Source organism: Trypanosoma brucei, chromosome 4 (genome assembly GCF_000002445.2).
Source record: "Trypanosoma brucei brucei TREU927 chromosome 4, complete sequence".
In the NCBI taxonomy this organism is placed as follows: domain Eukaryota; phylum Euglenozoa; class Kinetoplastea; order Trypanosomatida; family Trypanosomatidae; genus Trypanosoma; species Trypanosoma brucei.
In genome coordinates, this window is record NC_007277.1 from 1,355,074 (window position 1) to 1,373,248 (window position 18,175).

The 18,175-nt window shown below is 47.9% G+C and overlaps 8 protein-coding genes across 8 annotated transcripts, besides 9 other annotated features; all 8 read right to left on the reverse strand.

Moving 5' to 3' along the window:
* Positions 1 to 18,175: part of a sequence feature (sequence corresponds to BAC RPCI93-3M17) that runs on past both edges of the window.
* Positions 5 to 41: a sequence feature (AT_rich).
* Positions 433 to 552: a sequence feature (A-rich).
* Positions 1,032 to 1,069: a sequence feature (T-rich).
* On the reverse strand, positions 1,113 to 3,122 carry Tb927.4.4940 (hypothetical protein, conserved; the record flags this gene model as incomplete). The annotated part of the gene is made up of 1 exon (XM_839550.1): positions 1,113 to 3,122. The coding sequence occupies one exon, from the start codon at positions 3,120 to 3,122 to the stop codon at positions 1,113 to 1,115; it is 2,010 nt and encodes a 669-aa protein (XP_844643.1).
* Positions 1,309 to 1,378: a microsatellite.
* Positions 2,625 to 2,649: a microsatellite.
* Positions 3,553 to 5,430, reverse strand: Tb927.4.4950 (hypothetical protein, conserved; the record flags this gene model as incomplete). Its single annotated transcript, XM_839551.1, has 1 exon — positions 3,553 to 5,430. One exon carries the CDS (start codon positions 5,428 to 5,430, stop codon positions 3,553 to 3,555), a length of 1,878 nt encoding a protein of 625 aa, XP_844644.1.
* Positions 5,624 to 5,652: a microsatellite.
* Tb927.4.4960 (metal-ion transporter, putative) lies at positions 6,393 to 7,796 on the reverse strand (the record flags this gene model as incomplete). Its single annotated transcript, XM_839552.1, has 1 exon — positions 6,393 to 7,796. The coding sequence occupies one exon, from the start codon at positions 7,794 to 7,796 to the stop codon at positions 6,393 to 6,395; it is 1,404 nt and encodes a 467-aa protein (XP_844645.1).
* Positions 9,408 to 10,391, reverse strand: Tb927.4.4970 (myosin heavy chain kinase A, putative; the record flags this gene model as incomplete). Its single annotated transcript, XM_839553.1, has 1 exon — positions 9,408 to 10,391. One exon carries the CDS (start codon positions 10,389 to 10,391, stop codon positions 9,408 to 9,410), a length of 984 nt encoding a protein of 327 aa, XP_844646.1.
* Positions 10,906 to 11,409, reverse strand: Tb927.4.4980 (adrenodoxin precursor, putative; the record flags this gene model as incomplete). Its single annotated transcript, XM_839554.1, has 1 exon — positions 10,906 to 11,409. The coding sequence occupies one exon, from the start codon at positions 11,407 to 11,409 to the stop codon at positions 10,906 to 10,908; it is 504 nt and encodes a 167-aa protein (XP_844647.1).
* Positions 12,232 to 12,447, reverse strand: Tb927.4.4990 (ubiquinol-cytochrome C reductase, putative; the record flags this gene model as incomplete). The annotated part of the gene is made up of 1 exon (XM_839555.1): positions 12,232 to 12,447. The coding sequence occupies one exon, from the start codon at positions 12,445 to 12,447 to the stop codon at positions 12,232 to 12,234; it is 216 nt and encodes a 71-aa protein (XP_844648.1).
* On the reverse strand, positions 12,865 to 15,444 carry Tb927.4.5000 (hypothetical protein, conserved; the record flags this gene model as incomplete). Its single annotated transcript, XM_839556.1, has 1 exon — positions 12,865 to 15,444. One exon carries the CDS (start codon positions 15,442 to 15,444, stop codon positions 12,865 to 12,867), a length of 2,580 nt encoding a protein of 859 aa, XP_844649.1.
* Positions 15,871 to 15,894: a microsatellite.
* Positions 16,956 to 18,143, reverse strand: Tb927.4.5010 (calreticulin, putative; the record flags this gene model as incomplete). Its single annotated transcript, XM_839557.1, has 1 exon — positions 16,956 to 18,143. The coding sequence occupies one exon, from the start codon at positions 18,141 to 18,143 to the stop codon at positions 16,956 to 16,958; it is 1,188 nt and encodes a 395-aa protein (XP_844650.1).
* Positions 16,968 to 17,050: a sequence feature (CT-rich).

Below are 18,175 nucleotides of genomic sequence, written 5' to 3' on the forward strand. Positions count from 1 at the left end.
CGGCATTTATAATAAACAAAAATAAAAATAAAATAAAAAATGCACGCAAACACATGGAAAGCATAAAAGTGAGTTTATGCGCTGCGAAGTGAGGGATTGAACAAGACCGGCATATACACACACGTGCACACAAAGCCGTACAAATATGAAACATATAAGTATATATATATGCTTTATTTATACAAATTGACTTGCGTGAATCATATGAATCTCTCTTATTTTTACAAAGTTTTGTGTTTGATTTGTTTATTTTTCTGCTTTATTTTTTCTATCTTGATGAGAGAACAGCCGATATCTTCCCCCGTCTCCTCCTTCCTCTTTTAGTTTCTTCTTTTGTCTTTTTTTTTTTGTTTTAAATTATCTTTTCTATAGTTCATCCGAATAGTCGCAAATCATATTGGAAGGGAACCATAAATTGAATCAGGTAAACGTAGAAACAACAACAATAAAAAAAAAAAAGAACAACAAAAAGAGGCAACAACATGAAACAAAGCAAAACCAAAGAAAAAAGCAGATAATAACAATAACAATTAAAATAATGATAATAACAAATGAAGGTGAGGGAATTTAAGAAGAAGTACACGTGAAATGTATACGTGTGCGACACCAACAGGCCAAAAATCAGTTGTTGTTGTTGTTGTTGCTTTTGACATACGAACGAAAATAAATAAAAGAAATGGAAGGCGCTTCCCCGAATGTTTTCCCTCTTTGTTTTTTTTCCTTTCTTTTATATTTGGGGATGTACCGCCATGCCACAACGAAACGAACGTGAAATACAGCACGAGCTAAAGCACACAATCAAACCAAAGGAAAATCGTTTAGGGAAGCAAAACAAAACAAAAAAAAAAGAAACTCGTTTTGGGCCATACGTTGGGAAGCGTTTGAACACAGTGCTGAGATAAACCACTGAGGGTCCACTCTTTCAAATACAAAAGTACATATATATGTATGTATATGTCCATATGTATGTTGTTTGCTTGTGTGCGGTCTTGCATGTGTTTATGTTGTTATTTCCCCATCTTTAGATATGCTTTTTTTTTTTTCTCTCTTCCTTTTTTTTTTCGTTTTTAATTGTTAACACAGCTCCTGTTTATTCAAGCACTTGGAAACTGCTAGCATAGCGCAACGTGGCGCAGCACAAATCCTGGTGAAACCCTCACAGGGATATTCTCTGGTGGGTAATTGAACTGACGTTGCGCCACATCAAACCACCGCTCACACATTTTCATCCAACCACTGATATCATACGGAGTGCATGGTAGCCCTTGTCGGTTATCACGAACATATTCCCCTTCCACTTTGTAATGGTGTTGCTGTTGTTGGTAATGGTACTGTTGTTGCTGGCGTTGCTGCTGCTGCTGCTGTTGTTGTTGTTGTTTTCTTCGCCTTCGTGACTCTTCCTGCTCCCGCATTTCAGGTAACGGTGTGCGTGGAGGAGGCGGAAGGCGGTGGGTGATATTCCATTTGCTTGCGTAGTGATACCACAGAGCCGCTCGCCGGCCACAACATGAGGAGCAGTAAGGTGATAGTTGCGATAATGAATACAATGATGATGTTGTGGTGCCCGCGGCATCATATGAAGGAGGAAAGGGTAGCCCCCGTGGTGGCGACGGTGGAGGAAAGAAGTCCGCGTGGAAGTATAATAAATCACTGAGGTATTCACTGTACGCTTTGGTCTGCTGCTGTTGTTGTTTCTGACCGTCACTACCTCTCGCAGTTGGCTGCTGGGCATGTTTGATTTGAATAAATGGCGAGTTTTGTTCATTGCCCCACGACTTGCCGGTCCAGACAGATATACACGTGTTGTTGGTCGCGCCTGTGGCGTTAGAAAAATGAGCCATTTTAAGGCTGGAGGTGTTGCCCACGGAACTGTAACAATATGGTGGTGGGGAAACTGGTGAAGACATGGGATTCCCCTTCAAGGTAAGCTCCTGATGGTTTCGGTCAAAGCCCCCCTGTTGCTGTTTCTGCACTGGTTGTCTTGAAGGGAGTCGTGGTTGTCCTTCCATGATATAATTCGCCAACGACAAGGTGCCGAGGGGTAAACCTGCGGCCGCGATGATACTCGCGGCTGCAGCTTCGAAACCGATTGTTGATGATGCTGAAGAGGTAGCCATGGCCGTGGCAGCTGTCTGCCTGACAGGAGGTAGGGCCTTTCCGGCGTTGGTACCACTGCCGTGGCTGACAGCATTGATGTTGTAAACGTTGCTTATGTGGGCATTGCCGTCGTTACTGTTAGCATTTTTGTACCTCATGCGGCTTGCCGTGTAGACTGTGGCTCCAGTAGGCGCCTGTGGGTTCACGGCGCCGCTCACACCCGTGAAAGACTGCGTCCACTCCCCGTTTGGAACCGTTATTGTTGGCGTTGTTGCAGGGGCCTTCCTCTTGTCACCTCTTTCCACATCGGCATCACCACTAGTCATTGGAATCCTGCCGTAGGCGCTGTGCGTGCTGTAGACGTGGCTATATTGACTGTTGTTCCTGTTGTAGTTGTGACTGTAGTCAACATTTTCACCGCTGAAGCCGCAGCTATTGTTACCTTTGCAGTTGTATCGGCAGTAGTAATCTAGCCAATTATCTTCCTTGTTCTCAGCGTCTTTCTCCTCAGGACTGTTGTTTTTGTGACCACCACCACCACCACCACAACCAATGACACTGTCACCGATAACAACATCATTCCCGGCAATGCCACCAACGGCATTCTCGTCCTCGTCCTCATCGTCTTCCATGAAGAGTGGGATATTCACCGCTTGATGATTATGTTTGGCGATACCCGCGCCTCCCACTAGCTGTTGGAGTGGGACTGTGTAGTTTATGGTAGGGCGGCTGTGCTTTTCGCGGACGTGTACGTTCAACACGCTGCTGGTTGCACTCAATTCGTCTTCACCGCTCGGCCACCATCTTCCAGGCTCTTCATCGTTACCGTTATTATTGTTATTATTATGATTGCCGTAACTGTCGTTGGTATTACTTCCGGCACCATGACTTTTGCGGTGGGGGTTGCTAAAGTGGCTCTTGTCCTCGTGGACGTCATAAACACTCCAACGCGCAAAGTACGGCGGGCTTCCCGGGCCTCCATCTTGTCCCTCCGAAGGTTGGCGGGTGAAACCACGGGACTTCATTTATTCCCCCTTTCCTCCTTGTCTTTTGCACTTCCTTATAAATATTTAAGTATTTCGATAATGCGTTTCCCTTTGCCAGGCTTTCGGTTGTCAACTTTCGATGCAATACAGGTGAAAGAAAAAAAACAAACAAAGAAGAACCATGAGTCGCGGCGAAACGACACTAGATGCTTAACATCAGAGACATTCATCGTTTCACCCATTCCATCCTCTTACAACCGTTCTTGTAATAACTAACCAACCTATTTCCGATCTTACAAATTACTCGCTTCAGGTGCTTTTATTCCTCCCTCCCCCCCCACCAGTATCCCTCTTACGTTTGCTCGGGGGAGAATCTCTGCATGTTTCCCCAACGAGAGGTACGAACCTCGGTCCCCACTTGCAGAAGGAAACCCTCAGCTTCACCCATCATCGACCCGTCACCAAAAAGCTACAGCCGCAACACATCCATCGTCGTCACACGACCCCTGCAGTTTGCACTACAGATGTAGTGGAGCATCAAATCTGAGCTTTTGCCACTCGCACTGATACTGTTATTACTGCTGATGCCTCCTTTATCCACATTCCAAGCGATAGCGACACCCGCCGCATCCAATGAAAAGAGGGTTCGGCCAGCACAATGCAGTGCTTTCACACGCGTTGAATGCTTTGTGGGGTGACGTCCCGAGTGCTGTGACGCATCAGAACCAGCGGCAAAGCTGCCAGTCGTATCCCCGCTGCTGTTGTTAGTACCGCAAACTCCAACGTTACCGCCCTCACTACCATGGGGAATACGCCGTTCCACGATCCCCGGAACGCAAGCCCCCTGCCATGGCCCACAGCAGCATCGTATGTTTCCCGACTCATCACCAATCATTATGGTTTGTTCGTCCATGAAACAGAAGGTGTGCATTTCATTGTGCGGCTGCAGCGGAGAAGGAGCCCGGTATTGCGCCACAGCCCGCATCGTGGCCGTCTCATAAACAAGTAGAGCGTGACTGGACAGAACGGCGAAGTAAGAACCTACTGGGGAGAAGTGGACCTCACGTGGCTCGTCGTGCCGCTCCCACTTCGCCAGCTTCACCGGCCTCCCGGGCTCATCGCTGTCGCTTGTTGTTTGTGCAGCAGCCGGAGACGCGACATTATCCCTTCCACCGTTGTCTTTGTTGGCTCTGTATCGACTTATTGCTGTTGCTAGTGATGTACTGTAGCGCCATTTGCTTAGTAACCGACCCCTCAACAAGTCTACAACTACAATATGGTGGTCTTCTGCCGAGCATGTAATGGCCAGCGCCGCACCGGAACCGCCGTCATTATTGCTTCCCGGATGTAGGGCAATGCTAGAGATGCATTTCTCATGTAATGGAATAGCCGAGTTGATGGACCAATCACGTGTGCGGTATGTTATAAGCTGCCCGTCGGTACAACCACACAACATCAGCTGTGAGTTACTCGTTATCTTCATACAACGTACTTCACTGGGTGGTGAGACGTGACCCAAATCGGTAAGTCTGAGAGCAAGAGGCTCAGCGCTGCTGCCGCTATTTGTTTCTGCGGAAGGACCAGCAAAAGCCAGGGTTTCTTCCATTTCCCCACCGTTCCCACATGGTTCACCACCTTTCTTCAGCCTTTTCGCTTGCCGTTTTTGCTTCTTTTTCAAGAGCTTCAGTTGCTTTTGAACGCTGTGACTTTTATTGGTGAATAAAAATACCCGCTCATCCGTGCCCGCCGAAGCCATATACTTCGCCCCGCCCCCAGCTGTGACAGCGTTGATGCATCCGACATGGTGCTTGATGGAAAAAAGCAGGCCGAAGCGGCGACGCCGGTAGAGCAACCCCGCCATGACGGAGTGATATGTTCCAATGACCAGCAGGGCGCTGCGACACTCTTCAGTAGGGACTTTCGCCTGCACTTGATCCAACACCGGACTCTTCACTTGCTGCGCTGCCGCTGGTGATGATGATGCAATCGGTAAATTTCGCTTTTCCTCTTTTTGCCGCCGCCGTTGCTGAAGTTGGTCCTCATTCCCTTCACCTGCATTATCCGTCTTTTTCTTCGGTTTCAGTTTCTTTTGTTTGAGTGCTACCGCTGGTGAAGAGGCCGCTGCTTCACCAGCATGCCGGGGGCGCTTTTGACCGTTCCGCTTCTCACTGCCGCTTTGCATGATTCGAACGAGGTCCACCCTTCCTTGCTCGCTATAGATGCCTATATGACCGTTTAAATAGAGGTCAGTAATTGCAGAGGAAGTTGATGACAAAAAAATAAATAAATAGAGATTTGTATATTTCCCATCAGCACTACGACAGTGAGTGACAACTAAAATACCCATTTGTTATAAATGATTGTTTGTGCAGAGCAATCGCGTACTGAGTTGCCCCTTATTGACCTCTTGTAACGTTTTTTTTTCCTTCTTTCATTTCGACAAACGGTGCCGTAACGACACATTTTGTGCTCGCATTCCTTCTTCATATCATACCTCTTGCGTTAATCCATGAAGAAAATTGAGGGGGCCCAACGGAGCAAAAAACAAAAACAAAAACAAAAACAAGAAGGGAATGAGGAATCGAGCAACTGCAGTTGTTGAAATAGTAGTTGAGAGGGAATGGGTACAGGTATAATGTCGGTGGAGGTAATAAATACGTCATTATCCCCTTGGGGTTCCTTCTTCGTTCGCCCTATCCACACTTTCTTCATATCTTTCCTACATTTTTTCCCGTTGAACAGTCAGCACAAAACAGACATCATTTGCTATCAATCCATATACAGTGTAGCCCCACAAAGTGAGGGATTTAGTGGCGAAGAGAGCGTTTTCACGTCTGCTTACAAACGGTTTTGTTTGAAAGTGTGGGTACTTTTTTTTCCCTCTCCTTCATTGGGAGAGAAAAAGTGATGTTTTATTAGTGTAGATAAAAGCAATTTAACAACGGAATGTCAAGCAGGTGAGCAGAAAAAAAAAAAATCAAACCTTCCACCTTCAGCTCTGTGAGCCGGCTCAAAGAAGAGAGGTATGCACAGAAAAAGAAAAAAAGAATAAATAGTAGACTACTTGAAGGAGCAATCTTCGCTTCATACCAGCCACATTTTATTTCCCTCATACTGTGTCGTTATTAAATGTGTTAATGCCGAACGACGCTTATGTACAAAAATAGAAACGGTCCCCGAAAAAGAACTTATAACGGATGATGGCTAAAGTAGAAATAAAATGAGTAAAATGATAACATGCTAAAACAAGCACATTTTTTTTTCACTTTACTGGTTCAACATTTGAACGTCGCATAATTATGAAGTGATTTAAACTGTTCCACAAGTTGAGTGACATAGACCTGCCCCATTTTCCACCGTGTCCACCTGAATGGTCGTATGGGTGATGCCAAATCTCTTGCAAACCTCCTGTGCCTTCTGAAGGGCTGCATCCTTATCATCCGCCTCAAGATGAACCGACAGCGCTGCGTAGTCGGAGGCAATCGACCACACGTGAAGGTCGTGTACGCCTTCAACACCTTTAATACTGCGCAGGGCACTCAACAACTCGGAGTAGTTAATACCCGGAGGGGTACTCTCCATGAGAATTCCCAGAAGGTCCCGCAGCAACGGTCGCGTCATGTTGAGCGTAATGACGGCAAACAGTAGCGAGCACAGCGGGTCTGCAAGGTTGTAAATGGAGTAGCGATATGATGGAACACCGTACGAATAACGGTTTGCGACATAAATGAAGATTCCAGCGAGGATGACGCCGAGAGACTGGACACAATCACCCAACGCATGAAGCAGAGCAGCGTGAACGGCGAACCCTCTGCCACTGTGACTGTGACTGTGATCATGACCTTCACCTTCACTTCCGCTGTGCCCGTATCCATGTCCATGGTCGTGACTGTGATTGTGCTCAGTATTCTCCTCGCATAGTGAATCCTCTTCTTCCCCGTTACCGCTATGGCTATGATGGTGTGATCCACCAAAATGACTGTGGCCGTGCGAACCACCGAAGTACAAAATAGCGGTGCATACAATGTTTACCACCATCCCTAGTACACCCACCACAACCATGATGGGTGAGTCGATACTTGTACACATTTCCATATGCGTCGCCTCTGTCAGTGCTCCATCCTTGTCGACCGTAGGGTGCTGTGAAATATTACCGAAGCCGTAATAGCTGGTGCTATTATTTCGCTTGTACTGTTGAGCAGTGGTAGCAAGCATCGCATGGATACGGCTACACTTCAGTACAGTCCACGACCGGTCCAACCCCTCCATGACAATCCAGACGACAAGGGCCCAAATGGAGAAGACCGACACAAGCGTTCCGATGACTTCCGCACGATGCCAACCATAATTGTACTTCCCGCAGGAAGAGCGTGAGGCGGTACAGAGGCTCACAACACTCATCGCATAGGCGCCCACGTCAATGAGGAGGTGCGAAGCATCGGTGAGAAGTGCGAGGGAATGCGCGAGGACACCAAAAACAAACTCCACAGACATGAAAACAAAACAAAATAGGAGAGCGCTCAAAAGCACTTTCGACTCGCGGCGCCGCCGCATCTCCGTTGGTTCCACATGAGCTTGTCTTCCACCACCCGACTTGCTCATCAGGGAATGCGGCGTTGAAGTTGTTACTTCTACAGCCGTTGCACTGTAACCTGTAGCCCGCCCGGCCCTAACGGGAAGGAGTTGATGTTGCTCACGGGGTTTCTCCACCATGTTTTTACTTTTATTCTTATGGGGGTTATTAAGTTACTTTTCTGAGTGCCGTATTTCCAATACGCACGGCGATGAGAGCCAAAATTTCTTTTCTCAGCGTCTGTGGTTTCGTTTGATTTGAGGTGGCGCTTACCCTCCTTTGTCCTTTCCTCTCTCTGATGTTTAGGTATCAAGTGAAAAAAAAATTATAGTGCCAGCCACACGTTCACGGCTGAAGATACGGCTCGGCCTTCTTTACCCTCGGCGGAGAAATAATGAATATTAGCAACCGCAGAAAAAGAAAAAAAACAATAAGAGGAGGGGAAGTGAAGAAGGAAAATGGGAGAGTTAAGCAGACTACCAAGTAAATGATGTGTGTATATATGTGTGAAGCAATTGAATAAAATGAAACTTAATACACGCATGCAGACAAAGAAAAAGTGCATGTGTTAACTTCGGTACTGGAATTACGCTATTATGTCCCTCATTGGAACCACCAGGGCTATTTTGGCGGGTTGTCCTCACGACGACGCGAGCTCCGCGTCCATGCTATGAGTATATTCTTATTTTTTTTTTTCAAGTGATCCAAAGAAATAAAAAAAGAAACCTAATCATGCGGGGAGAGTATCCGTATTCGCGACGGCGGCCTCTCGACTGCCTCTCACACTTCCTCTACCTGCCCGAGGAGGTACGGAAACCCAACAAGTACATAAAAAATATGGGTAGTGGAAGCTGTTGAGATGAGAAGGTTGCGCAAAAAAAAAAAAAACAACACACATACAAACAATACCAACACGCCCACACGAGGAAAGAAAAGAAAATGACTGGAAGAGAAATAATCAAAACCAAGCAGCGATAAAGAGAAAGGAAACGGGCACAAACGAGCTGATGTCCCACTGCGGGAAAGTACTGTTACTAACACCAACTCCCAACTGCCTCGCATCTTTTCGTTATCCTTTTGTTTTCCTTTTTTCTCCATATCTTCCTTTTTTTTTCTCCATGAAGGCGGTAAAAAGCATCACACTTCAAATCACGCTCAAGCAAAGCACCCCTTCCCTATAATTAATTAACACTGAACGGCTACTGAGTCCAAACAGATACAGAAGCATTAGTCGGTACCGTTAACAACACGCGGGGCATATCCACGCGCGTTAACTAGGAGTAACGATAGCAGCAGTTGCCAAACTATCTCTCTAAGTTGTGGCAAAGGTGCTGACACACAAAAGTCTCCAATGTCGATAATGATGGAAAATGACATAACAACTAACGGGAGAAACGATGATAAGAACACTGCCGCGGTGAAGACAGCGTTCACAACGGTAATGCACAGGGTGCAACTAACGCCACGGAAGCATAACGTACAAGGGAACAAAGCGAAAAAGCTTCTCCCACCCCTCTTTCTTAAAACGCTTTGCCCTGAATTATCGTGCCATCTGTAAGGGATGCACTATGATGCGAGCAGCGTTTGCAGCAGCAACAACGGCACCACCTTTGGTATTTGTAACAATACCAATGACGACGTTGGTTGCAACCGCAGTCCGGACAGCTGTAGAAGCAACACTCATTTCTCCCGTCTTCCCCTTTAGCTTGTGAATACCAAGTGTATCCACCCACTTCCACACCCCCTTTCATTCAGTAAGTGACACGGGACAGCTGCAGGGCGTGCTCAAACTTTTCCTCTTCTGTCATCTCAGATATCGGTTTAGGAGGTGGAATGAAATCCTGTCGGAGTTGGGCCCGCAGGTACGCATAAACATTTAACTCCTTTGCTTCATCACTAGACTCCGGTACCACACCTGTCAGCGGCTTCAGATCCAAACCCTCGCAAATTTCGTTGCATTTGTGATTGACCACAAACTTCGTAATGCCCTCCACGCCCATGTTTCCCAGCCCGAGGCCCCGACCGTCCTCCGTGTGAATTTGCGGGTCTGTCAACAAGTCATTGACGCCCTGCAGATCGCACAAAAGCATCGAGCCCACACTATCTACGAGAGTGAAATGAGAGAAAGCTTCAGCCACGTGCAACATATGCTGACGCTTCCGTTTCTGGGAGTCCGTTTTGCAGTGCTTATCATCCTCATAGACGTCACCGTAGTTGCTGTTATACTTTGTGAAGTGTCCCCCAAGTTTGGGTTCCATCACGAAAAGAACATCTCCTGTGTCGACTGTACGGTGGGAGAAGAACCCATCCTTCAGCCGGCGGTACTCGCGGGGGATGATATTACGACTAATACGCAACACCTGACACTGTAAGAATGATATGCGCGGTTTGTTAGGTCCATGGAAGGGAGCCTTGTTGAAGTTGCTCGCAAATTCTTCGCAGAGACACTGCGCTTCCCCTTCGCAGAAATAATCCTCTTCCTTCACGTCACTCACAACCTTAAGGAACAACTTGGCGATGCAGCGCGTGCGGCTGCCGTCATCTTCGATCTCCTCAACCTCATAACAGACCCGCATGCCACCCTTAGCAAAGGGTTTGAGTGGTTTGATGATTTGAACGTTGGTGTCCGACACAACCCATTCCTTCCTCCGAAAGCTGTAAATATATTTCGTGGCGCTACAAATGCAACTCGCGCCTGTGGGCTTTGGAGTCGAATCTCCTCCTGCTGACTGCATTAGCTTAACCAAAATGCGAACTGCCAAACGTATAGATAAATACACGTGTAGTTGTACGAGTGATGCTCAGAGAAACAGTGCACTCCTGCAATATAAGAACGAGGGAAGAGCGTATATGTATGCCTATAGATAGTTTTCCTCCTGTACAGTGTGATCCTACGTGGGATGCCTTTTGGTCGGGCGCTGCACAGCGCTATAAGGATTCCAGTGGAGCTCCGACAGCGAGCGGGACGGCAGCGGCAGCGCGGTAGGCAATAATTAAAATTAAAAAGTGAGAAAGGGGAAGGGGAGACATGCAGCGATGGGGATGAGTAGCGTTACAAGTATCGAACAATGACAGCCGAGCAACTGACAACATTTGTACAACACAAAAAAAAAATGAGAAAAAGGCAGGATCAATTATTATTTGCCGTACGTCTTTGTGTTCTCCGCATCACCTTCACGTGCGCACGTGTGTGCGTTTGTGTGTGTATGCACGACGGAAGAAGTCAACCGAAATAGATATTCGTCGATATCACCGCATTTCATTCGTTGTTTCACTCGGCATCTGCAGCGTAATCCCATCAAGTTCTTTGCTGAGCTTTACCTGGCACGCGAGCCGCGACGTCGGAGTCACCTGCGGCGCGAGGTCCAACATGTCCATTTCATCCTCCGATGCCGCTGTCAGTTTCCCAAAGTCCTCTTCGCGAAGGATGACGTGACAAGTGCTACAGGCGCATGTCCCGTCGCAGGCGGCTTCAATGTCCACCCGAGCAACGTCACGAAGCGCCTCCATCAATGTTAAACCACTTGGGGCAGAGAATGTAATCTTTTCCCCCTCAGCGGTTGTCACATTGACGCGGATTGCTCCTGGAGTTGAGGACCCATCGTTGCCACTGTTGCTGCTATCGTTATTTTGATTATTACCACCGCCTCCACTGTGACAAAAGCGGCCCATAAAGGTTGTAAGTAACCCCTGACGCTGAAGGAAGCCCCGACCACATGATGTTCCTAAAGTGCCGAAAGTTGCGGAAAGCATACCCTTATGTAGCACTGTGGTGGGTCACAGCGCAGTTGTGTACAAACTGCATTGGTGTTAATTGTCGCAAAAGAACGAGATTAAAGTTTTAAAAAGAGAAACGCAAGACAAAAAAAAAAAAGAGGTGAACGCACAGCAAAATTACACTGACAAAGCCATGTAACCACAAAATGCAGTTGGAGGCTTCCGCAGTTGCAGGGTCACGAATATCGTGGAGAAGACGTTCTCGCAAACGAATGCATTTGAAATTCTCTACAAATGCGCCCCATTAATCCCCTCATGTCCCTTCACGAGCCTAAACATCCTCTGTGGACCAATCTCCACCCGTTTCACCACCCCAAACGTAATATAATGCTAAAATTCCTTTACTTGAAAATAACAACAACCAGAAAATAAATACCCCCCGTCGTATGCGGTGCATCAATATGTAGAACAGACTTCCACACGTCGAATTGACGCCCCTCTCACCTTGCAACCGCGGCGGGGTGAGTCAGGCATCTCCTCCATTCTTAAACAAAAAGAAAAAAAATAACAATCGAACGAACAAAACAACACCTAACAAACTTTTTCCAATCGCTTGCCGAGTATCAAACCACAATTGTGGCAAGGGGTTGCTCACTCCTACGCACGGATCTTAAAGTGACAGTCGCATATATTTCCCTACCCTTTTCCTTCAATTCCGATAGTTAAAGTAAATAAGCGAATAAGTGGACAAGAACCCAGTCACAACCAGTGAGAACTGCATTGCTCCCTCTTGCTTTGATTTGATTCCTCCCATAGCATCACATCCTCTCCCCCATTTTTTTAAAAGTCCCGTTGACGTTACACCAACGTTGGCCACAGCTTTGGGTCAACGCACACATCGACGCAATGAACTATATCAAAGTATTGGTGGTAGCAGTGGGGCTCCTTTTCTGAAGGGATATCCTTGATGCGCTCGAGGCAGGCATTGTAGGCGAGCACTTTATGTTGGCAGTTGTTCGCCAGGCAGTCCTTTTCAAGATCAAGTTTAATGTCGCGTGGTTCCTCGTCGGCCATAAAAGACTTCTTTTTTTTTTTTGCACTGTGTTTCGTATGTTTATGGGTGTGACTGCTTGGCTTTGCTTCGGGGGGTGTAGGGAAAGTAGCGAGGTGGGTAAAGGCAAACAGTAGGTATAAGAGTAGCACTGTGGTGAGAAACAATAGAAGAAGAAGAGGGACGGGAGCAAAATGTCCCTCTACAACTGCATCTCTGCATTGGAGAACCTTTTTTTAGTTGCAACATCACCAAAGTAAAAAGGTGGAAACGGTATGGGGAGCGTCATGCAGTGCAAAATCGCAACGCTGGAAGAAATTCCTCGAATACATAACTTCAACACACAACATCTAACGAAATGGGAGTTATTCTATAATATACCATATTGGTGATGTCGACAAGAGGTAGAACAAAGCAAACGACAACTCCGGTTCCAACCATTACATGATGCAGCACGGTCCTGAGTATTTTTCTCTAGCAGCCTCATGCTTTTCTTCCTCCACAGCCCTCGCATGGTCTCGCCTTTTCTTCTTTGCTGCTGCAATGGTTCGCTCACTCTCCTCGAGCAGCTTTCCAATCGGAGCACGAGATATGCGCAGCCGCACTAACCCATCACTAAGTGGTCCACCGCTTAACTGAAACCACCGGTCCTGCGCCGGGGTGGCGGACATAAGACTCGCCGGCTGCGTTGCATTTGGCACGAACAGATCAGGTTGCGGGTTCTGTGACCACAACTCGTTAATATCCATAAGGTCAATGTCCACGTAGCCGAAGGCGGCGCGCTCGTATATAACCACACGGATACGATCAAATTCCCGTACGAAGAGTAACGCGGCCGTGGCTGGGTTGCTTTCGTCCCACTGCATGTTCTGCCTGTGCATTAAGTATGGTGTGCGGAAGGTTGGTTGGTCGTATACGGTTAGTGAGCGCTTCTCCGTAAAGGGTGTCTTTTCGCATACCCACACCTCACCGTGGCACTTGAATACGTGTGGCAGCTCCGGTTGCAGATGCCGCACCTCAAGAAACTGCACCCTCACGGCGTGGTAGGAAAGCACTCCACTGGAAGCTCGTACCTGATCCCACATAGAAGTCTGTGTGTTTAGCTGCGGTTGGAAGGTTTGCAGTCGTAGTGGGTTATTAATATTCTGATCCGCACTACTTCGAGTTGCTAAATTGCTGCTAGGCTTGTTCCGACAGTACTTTGCTATGCAGCGCATATACGGCATCATTTCCACAAACCCTTTTGCATTGCTGATGGGAACGTACTCGTGAATGGGGAGATACTGAAACACGGAAACAACAGTATCGCTTTCTGGAAGCGGATCAGCACCCGCTGCATTCCCGTCCTCCTCTTCCGTTGCTACTTGAGCGTCGGAGTCACGTGGAGATCCGCTCGAATTTCGCCGTTCCACTTCCCCCAACTCCCCTTCAGGCTTCTGAGCACAAGCCTCCGGGTAGAGTTCCCTAAGCGGAGCTTCTGCAGTTTTGACCATCATGCCGAGCACCAGCGCACGCACGGGAAACATCTTACCGTCGGCTCCCTTGTAGGTGTGTAAGAGGCGTGAGGACAACTCACTAACCTTTGGAAGGTTGTCCGCTGACTTGGAGCCTTGCAGCTGCGCTTCCTTCAACCTTTTTCTTTCCTCATCTGCCCGCTTTATTTCCTCATGAACATTCCAGCGGTCTACTTCAATGGCGTTCGGCCATGCTGCCGTGCGATTCTGCAGCCGCATGTAGAACTTAGGCACATCCATAATGCTCCTTGTGCTACGGCCGCCCTCTACGTAACACACACCGAATATAATTGTGTGCACCTCCAACGGGAGGCGGTACGTGACTAGGTCAATAAATTCTTCATCGCCCACGGCACTATATCCATTAATCGCATCCCCCGAATGACGTGCGGTGTGTGGGAATCTCGATTGTAGCTTAACCGGTTTTGGGTTAATGTGGTCTACGTAATTATTCTTTTCGTCTAAAAACACCATGAAGGAATCTAAATCGTGATCACCACCCCAACCAACCCCGAACCGCACATCCGAGAGCGGCTGCCGCGACGCCCCGTATGAATCCTTTGATAATGAGTAGTCTGGAAGTTGCCAGACCGCATTAGTGCGGGAGTTCACCTCCACTCCAAGGACGTCCATCATGGTGGGTAGCGTGTCTACAAAAGTGTAACCAAACGTCCGGATGTTCAGCTCTCGCAAGTCCCATAACTGACGAGAACCCCCGTCCATTGTTATTGTTCCATTGGCACTTCCAGGTGCTGTGCTACCGCTGAGCCTCGTAGGAACGCGGCAGAGCATGCACGCCAAGTTTGCCGTGCCATTTCCAGTGGCGTGCTTCAGATCAATTGTCCCCACCTGCTCATTTGTCATTTCATTCACCACAACAAGCTTGACAGTGGGTAGTACAGAAAAGTCAGCTCCGGTGTAGCTGGTCACAACGAGAAATATGACCGCCGCCTCGGACGGTATCTTGTGCATCACGAACGTTACAGACTCGTCGCACATCTCGCGAGAATTTTCGCTACGAAACGCTCGTCCATCTTCATCAAATATGTGACCTCCGCCACGCTTGTCATTCAGCACCTCCTCAACCATCTCTAGCTCCGATTCGTTGTAGATGCGGGAGAAAATAGATTCAATGACTCCAAACCGCTTCAGCTCGTCGTCTCTTCCGCCCCGCATTTGGAGAGCACGGCGGCGAGCAGCGAGTGCAAGTCCTGGTAGACGGTTCTCTTCTTCGCCTCCAATACGACTGTCGCCACTGATAAACATATAAGGCAGTTGCTGCGGGTCAACGAGGAAGCCGCAGTCTCGTAGCGCCTCCTCATCGGTGCCGACTGGAAAAGGATGATTGAAGAAGACCACATCAAGCAGGACTCCCTCACTGCTAAAAGCTACAGCACTCAGATCAAGGTCCACGGGGTCCGCGCCGACGAAATCCCAGTGGAGACCAACGGAGACGGCGATATTTCCAGGAATGCGAAATAACTTTTGCCGCAACTGGGCTGACATCTTCTCCTCTCCTTCCGGCTTGCACTATATAAGGTAGTAAATTCTCTATATATATACGACCGACTGCACCTGTAAGCGTGTATTTGTTTTGCAGCTTCTACTTATCACTTCGCCTCCTGTCTTACCTGCACCAAGCACACACTGCGTAAGTACAAGGCGGGGACTATGTAGGAATATATAAACCACTGCCACCTCTTCCTATACGAACGGATGTTGTGTGCGCGTGCGAAGGCGCTGCCCTTTACTAACCTTTTTCCTTCTTCCTGGTATATGATTCTTCACCTAGAGTTTTCTCCCTCCAGCTGCCACTGACGGCAGAGGTGTTTCCTAACAGATGCAAAAGTACTAAATATAAGCAAGGCAAAAGAATCACAGTGGTGGCGAGAGAAGTGGACGTGGTTAGCAGGTACGACACCCAATAGGCAAATATATATATATATATATATATATGGGTATGCAGCGGGGACTGCTTTGATAGCTCGAAGTGCCGGTAAGTATGAATCAGACAAGTGAAAACAGGAAAGCAAGAAAGGATTCGGTTTATGAAAAGCATGTAAAAATAAAATAAAAGAACAAAAATACCCCAAAGCATGTCAAACAAAGAAAAAGGTAACATTTGTATGCGATTGTGGGAAAAATGAAGAAATCCCACAGCAGAACCTCCTCTTGCTTCCTAACTCCCCTTCTTTCCTTCCTCCATCCACTTCGCTCACTTTCCTTCTACGGTTCAATCTTGACATCCGTTGCTATCATAAATCCTTCCTCCTCACCATTGCCACTCTTCCACTCCTCTTGTATCTTCTTTTCCCTTACAGTAGTCCTGCCGGTGGAGACAGTGAGGTAAATGTCTCCATGCATGAAAGCCATCCGGTTTTCATTTCCCCATTCCCTGCAGCCCACAAACTCAAGCGTTGTCATTTTTAGGTGCAGGGCCGCTTGCCACCAGACCCCGGGTAGAAAAAAACAACAACAAAGAACCAGACGGTATATGGAGGGACAACGGAACCGAGAGAAGGACCACAGCAGCAGCAGTAGGCAAAACTGCGCATTCCCTCCATCCTTTGATAAATCAAAGTCCAGGGAGGTTGTCGCGCCTCTGAATTGCATGACCCACTTGGCGCTTTGGAAACCCATTGGACTGCCCCTTCCTTCTTTTTTTTTTTTTAGAATTCTTCGTCACCCTTCTCCTCAAATGCGCTTCCTGTACTTCTCTCCCTTCTACATACCACGTCCTTATGAGCACACCTCTTTTCCCTCCTTTCGGAAACCCTGGTAGCTTTTTTCCCTCCCTGTGGAAATTCTCTTTCCCCATTTGATACCTTTCATTCCCCCTTTCTCTGTTTTACTGAAGTCTTATGGGTTTAAATGTCACAAGGCAATATATCAAGCAACCACACAAAACACGGAGAGACATCGCCCTTCACAAACTCCTCTGAACAAGCCGTGACCACATAAACGGTTGAAAGAACTATACTTTCACTTACATGTTAATGAAGGACGTGTGTTGAGCTCTACAAGTCTGACTTATCCTCCTTCTTCTTTTTGTCCTCTTCCCCGTCGGTTTCCTTCTTGTCTTCCTCCTTTTCGTCTTGTTCTTCCTTCTTCTCGAAGGCTGCGAGGGCATCCTCTTCTGCTTTCTTCATGCCATCATAAGTGCTCTTCACAATGTCCAGCACCTCCTTCACATCATCGCCGATGATAATGTCCTTGAAGATACTGCCGGATTCCACTTGCCACACGTCAATGCCAACATGTGTGAGAGGCTCAGGAATTTTGTAAAGTTCCTCATCATTCTTATACGCTGGATTGGGGATCCTGCGTGGCGCCCATGGACCCTTGTAAGCCGGGTTCGGGATCTTACGGGGTGCCCACGGGCCCTTCGACTTTGGGTTTGATATCATAGGGGCCTCCCATGCACCGTCCTCAGCATCGTTCCAGTCTTCTGGTTTCTTCGCCTCGGGGTCGACAATTTTTTCCGGTTCGCTGTCCCAGTCCTCCGGCTTTTTGTCTTCTGGGTCGTCGATGGTTGGCACGTCCACCCAGTCGGCGGGTTTCTTGTCTTCGGGGTCATCAATTTCTTTTTCGGGGAGGAAATCCCAATCAGCCTCCAGGGTTCCCTTTTCTTTCGAAACGCCGTCAAGGAAGAACTCGTACGAATTACTGGGGGTGATGTGCAGCGTGTAGACATGGGTTAGTCTGTCATCAGGGTAGCTTGGGCGCTTCTTCCACTCTCTGTTTGCGCCGTTGTAGCTGATGATGATGTGAATCTTCTTGTCGTATCCGCAGCGGTCAGGTCCGAACATGAGCCAATACTTCGTTTCCCCCTTGAGCTCAGCTGGATCCATCTGTGGAAGGAGCTTAATGTACCCGCCGCCGCACCGGAGGTCCTGCTCATGTTTCACAGAGAAAGAAACAACGAAGTCTTTCTTCTCGTTTGTGATGGGAGTGGGGAGTGGTGTGGAGAGAGCATAGAAGCGAGCATCTTCCGTAAGTCGAAGGCCCTTGCTCTTCTCCGCATCCGCGTAGAACTTGCCGGCAGACAGCTCCACTTTGCCGTAATCACTGCGTGCCTTTGAGGCTGTCCAGTGGTCAATGCTGCTGAACTTCTCATGGAAATGGATGGCGCCGTGAACAGTTGCCACCGTTGCAAGAGCCACGAAGACACAGGCGACCGCTACTGGGCGCATGCACATTAGCATTATTATCAGATGCCTTTGTTTTGACTTATATT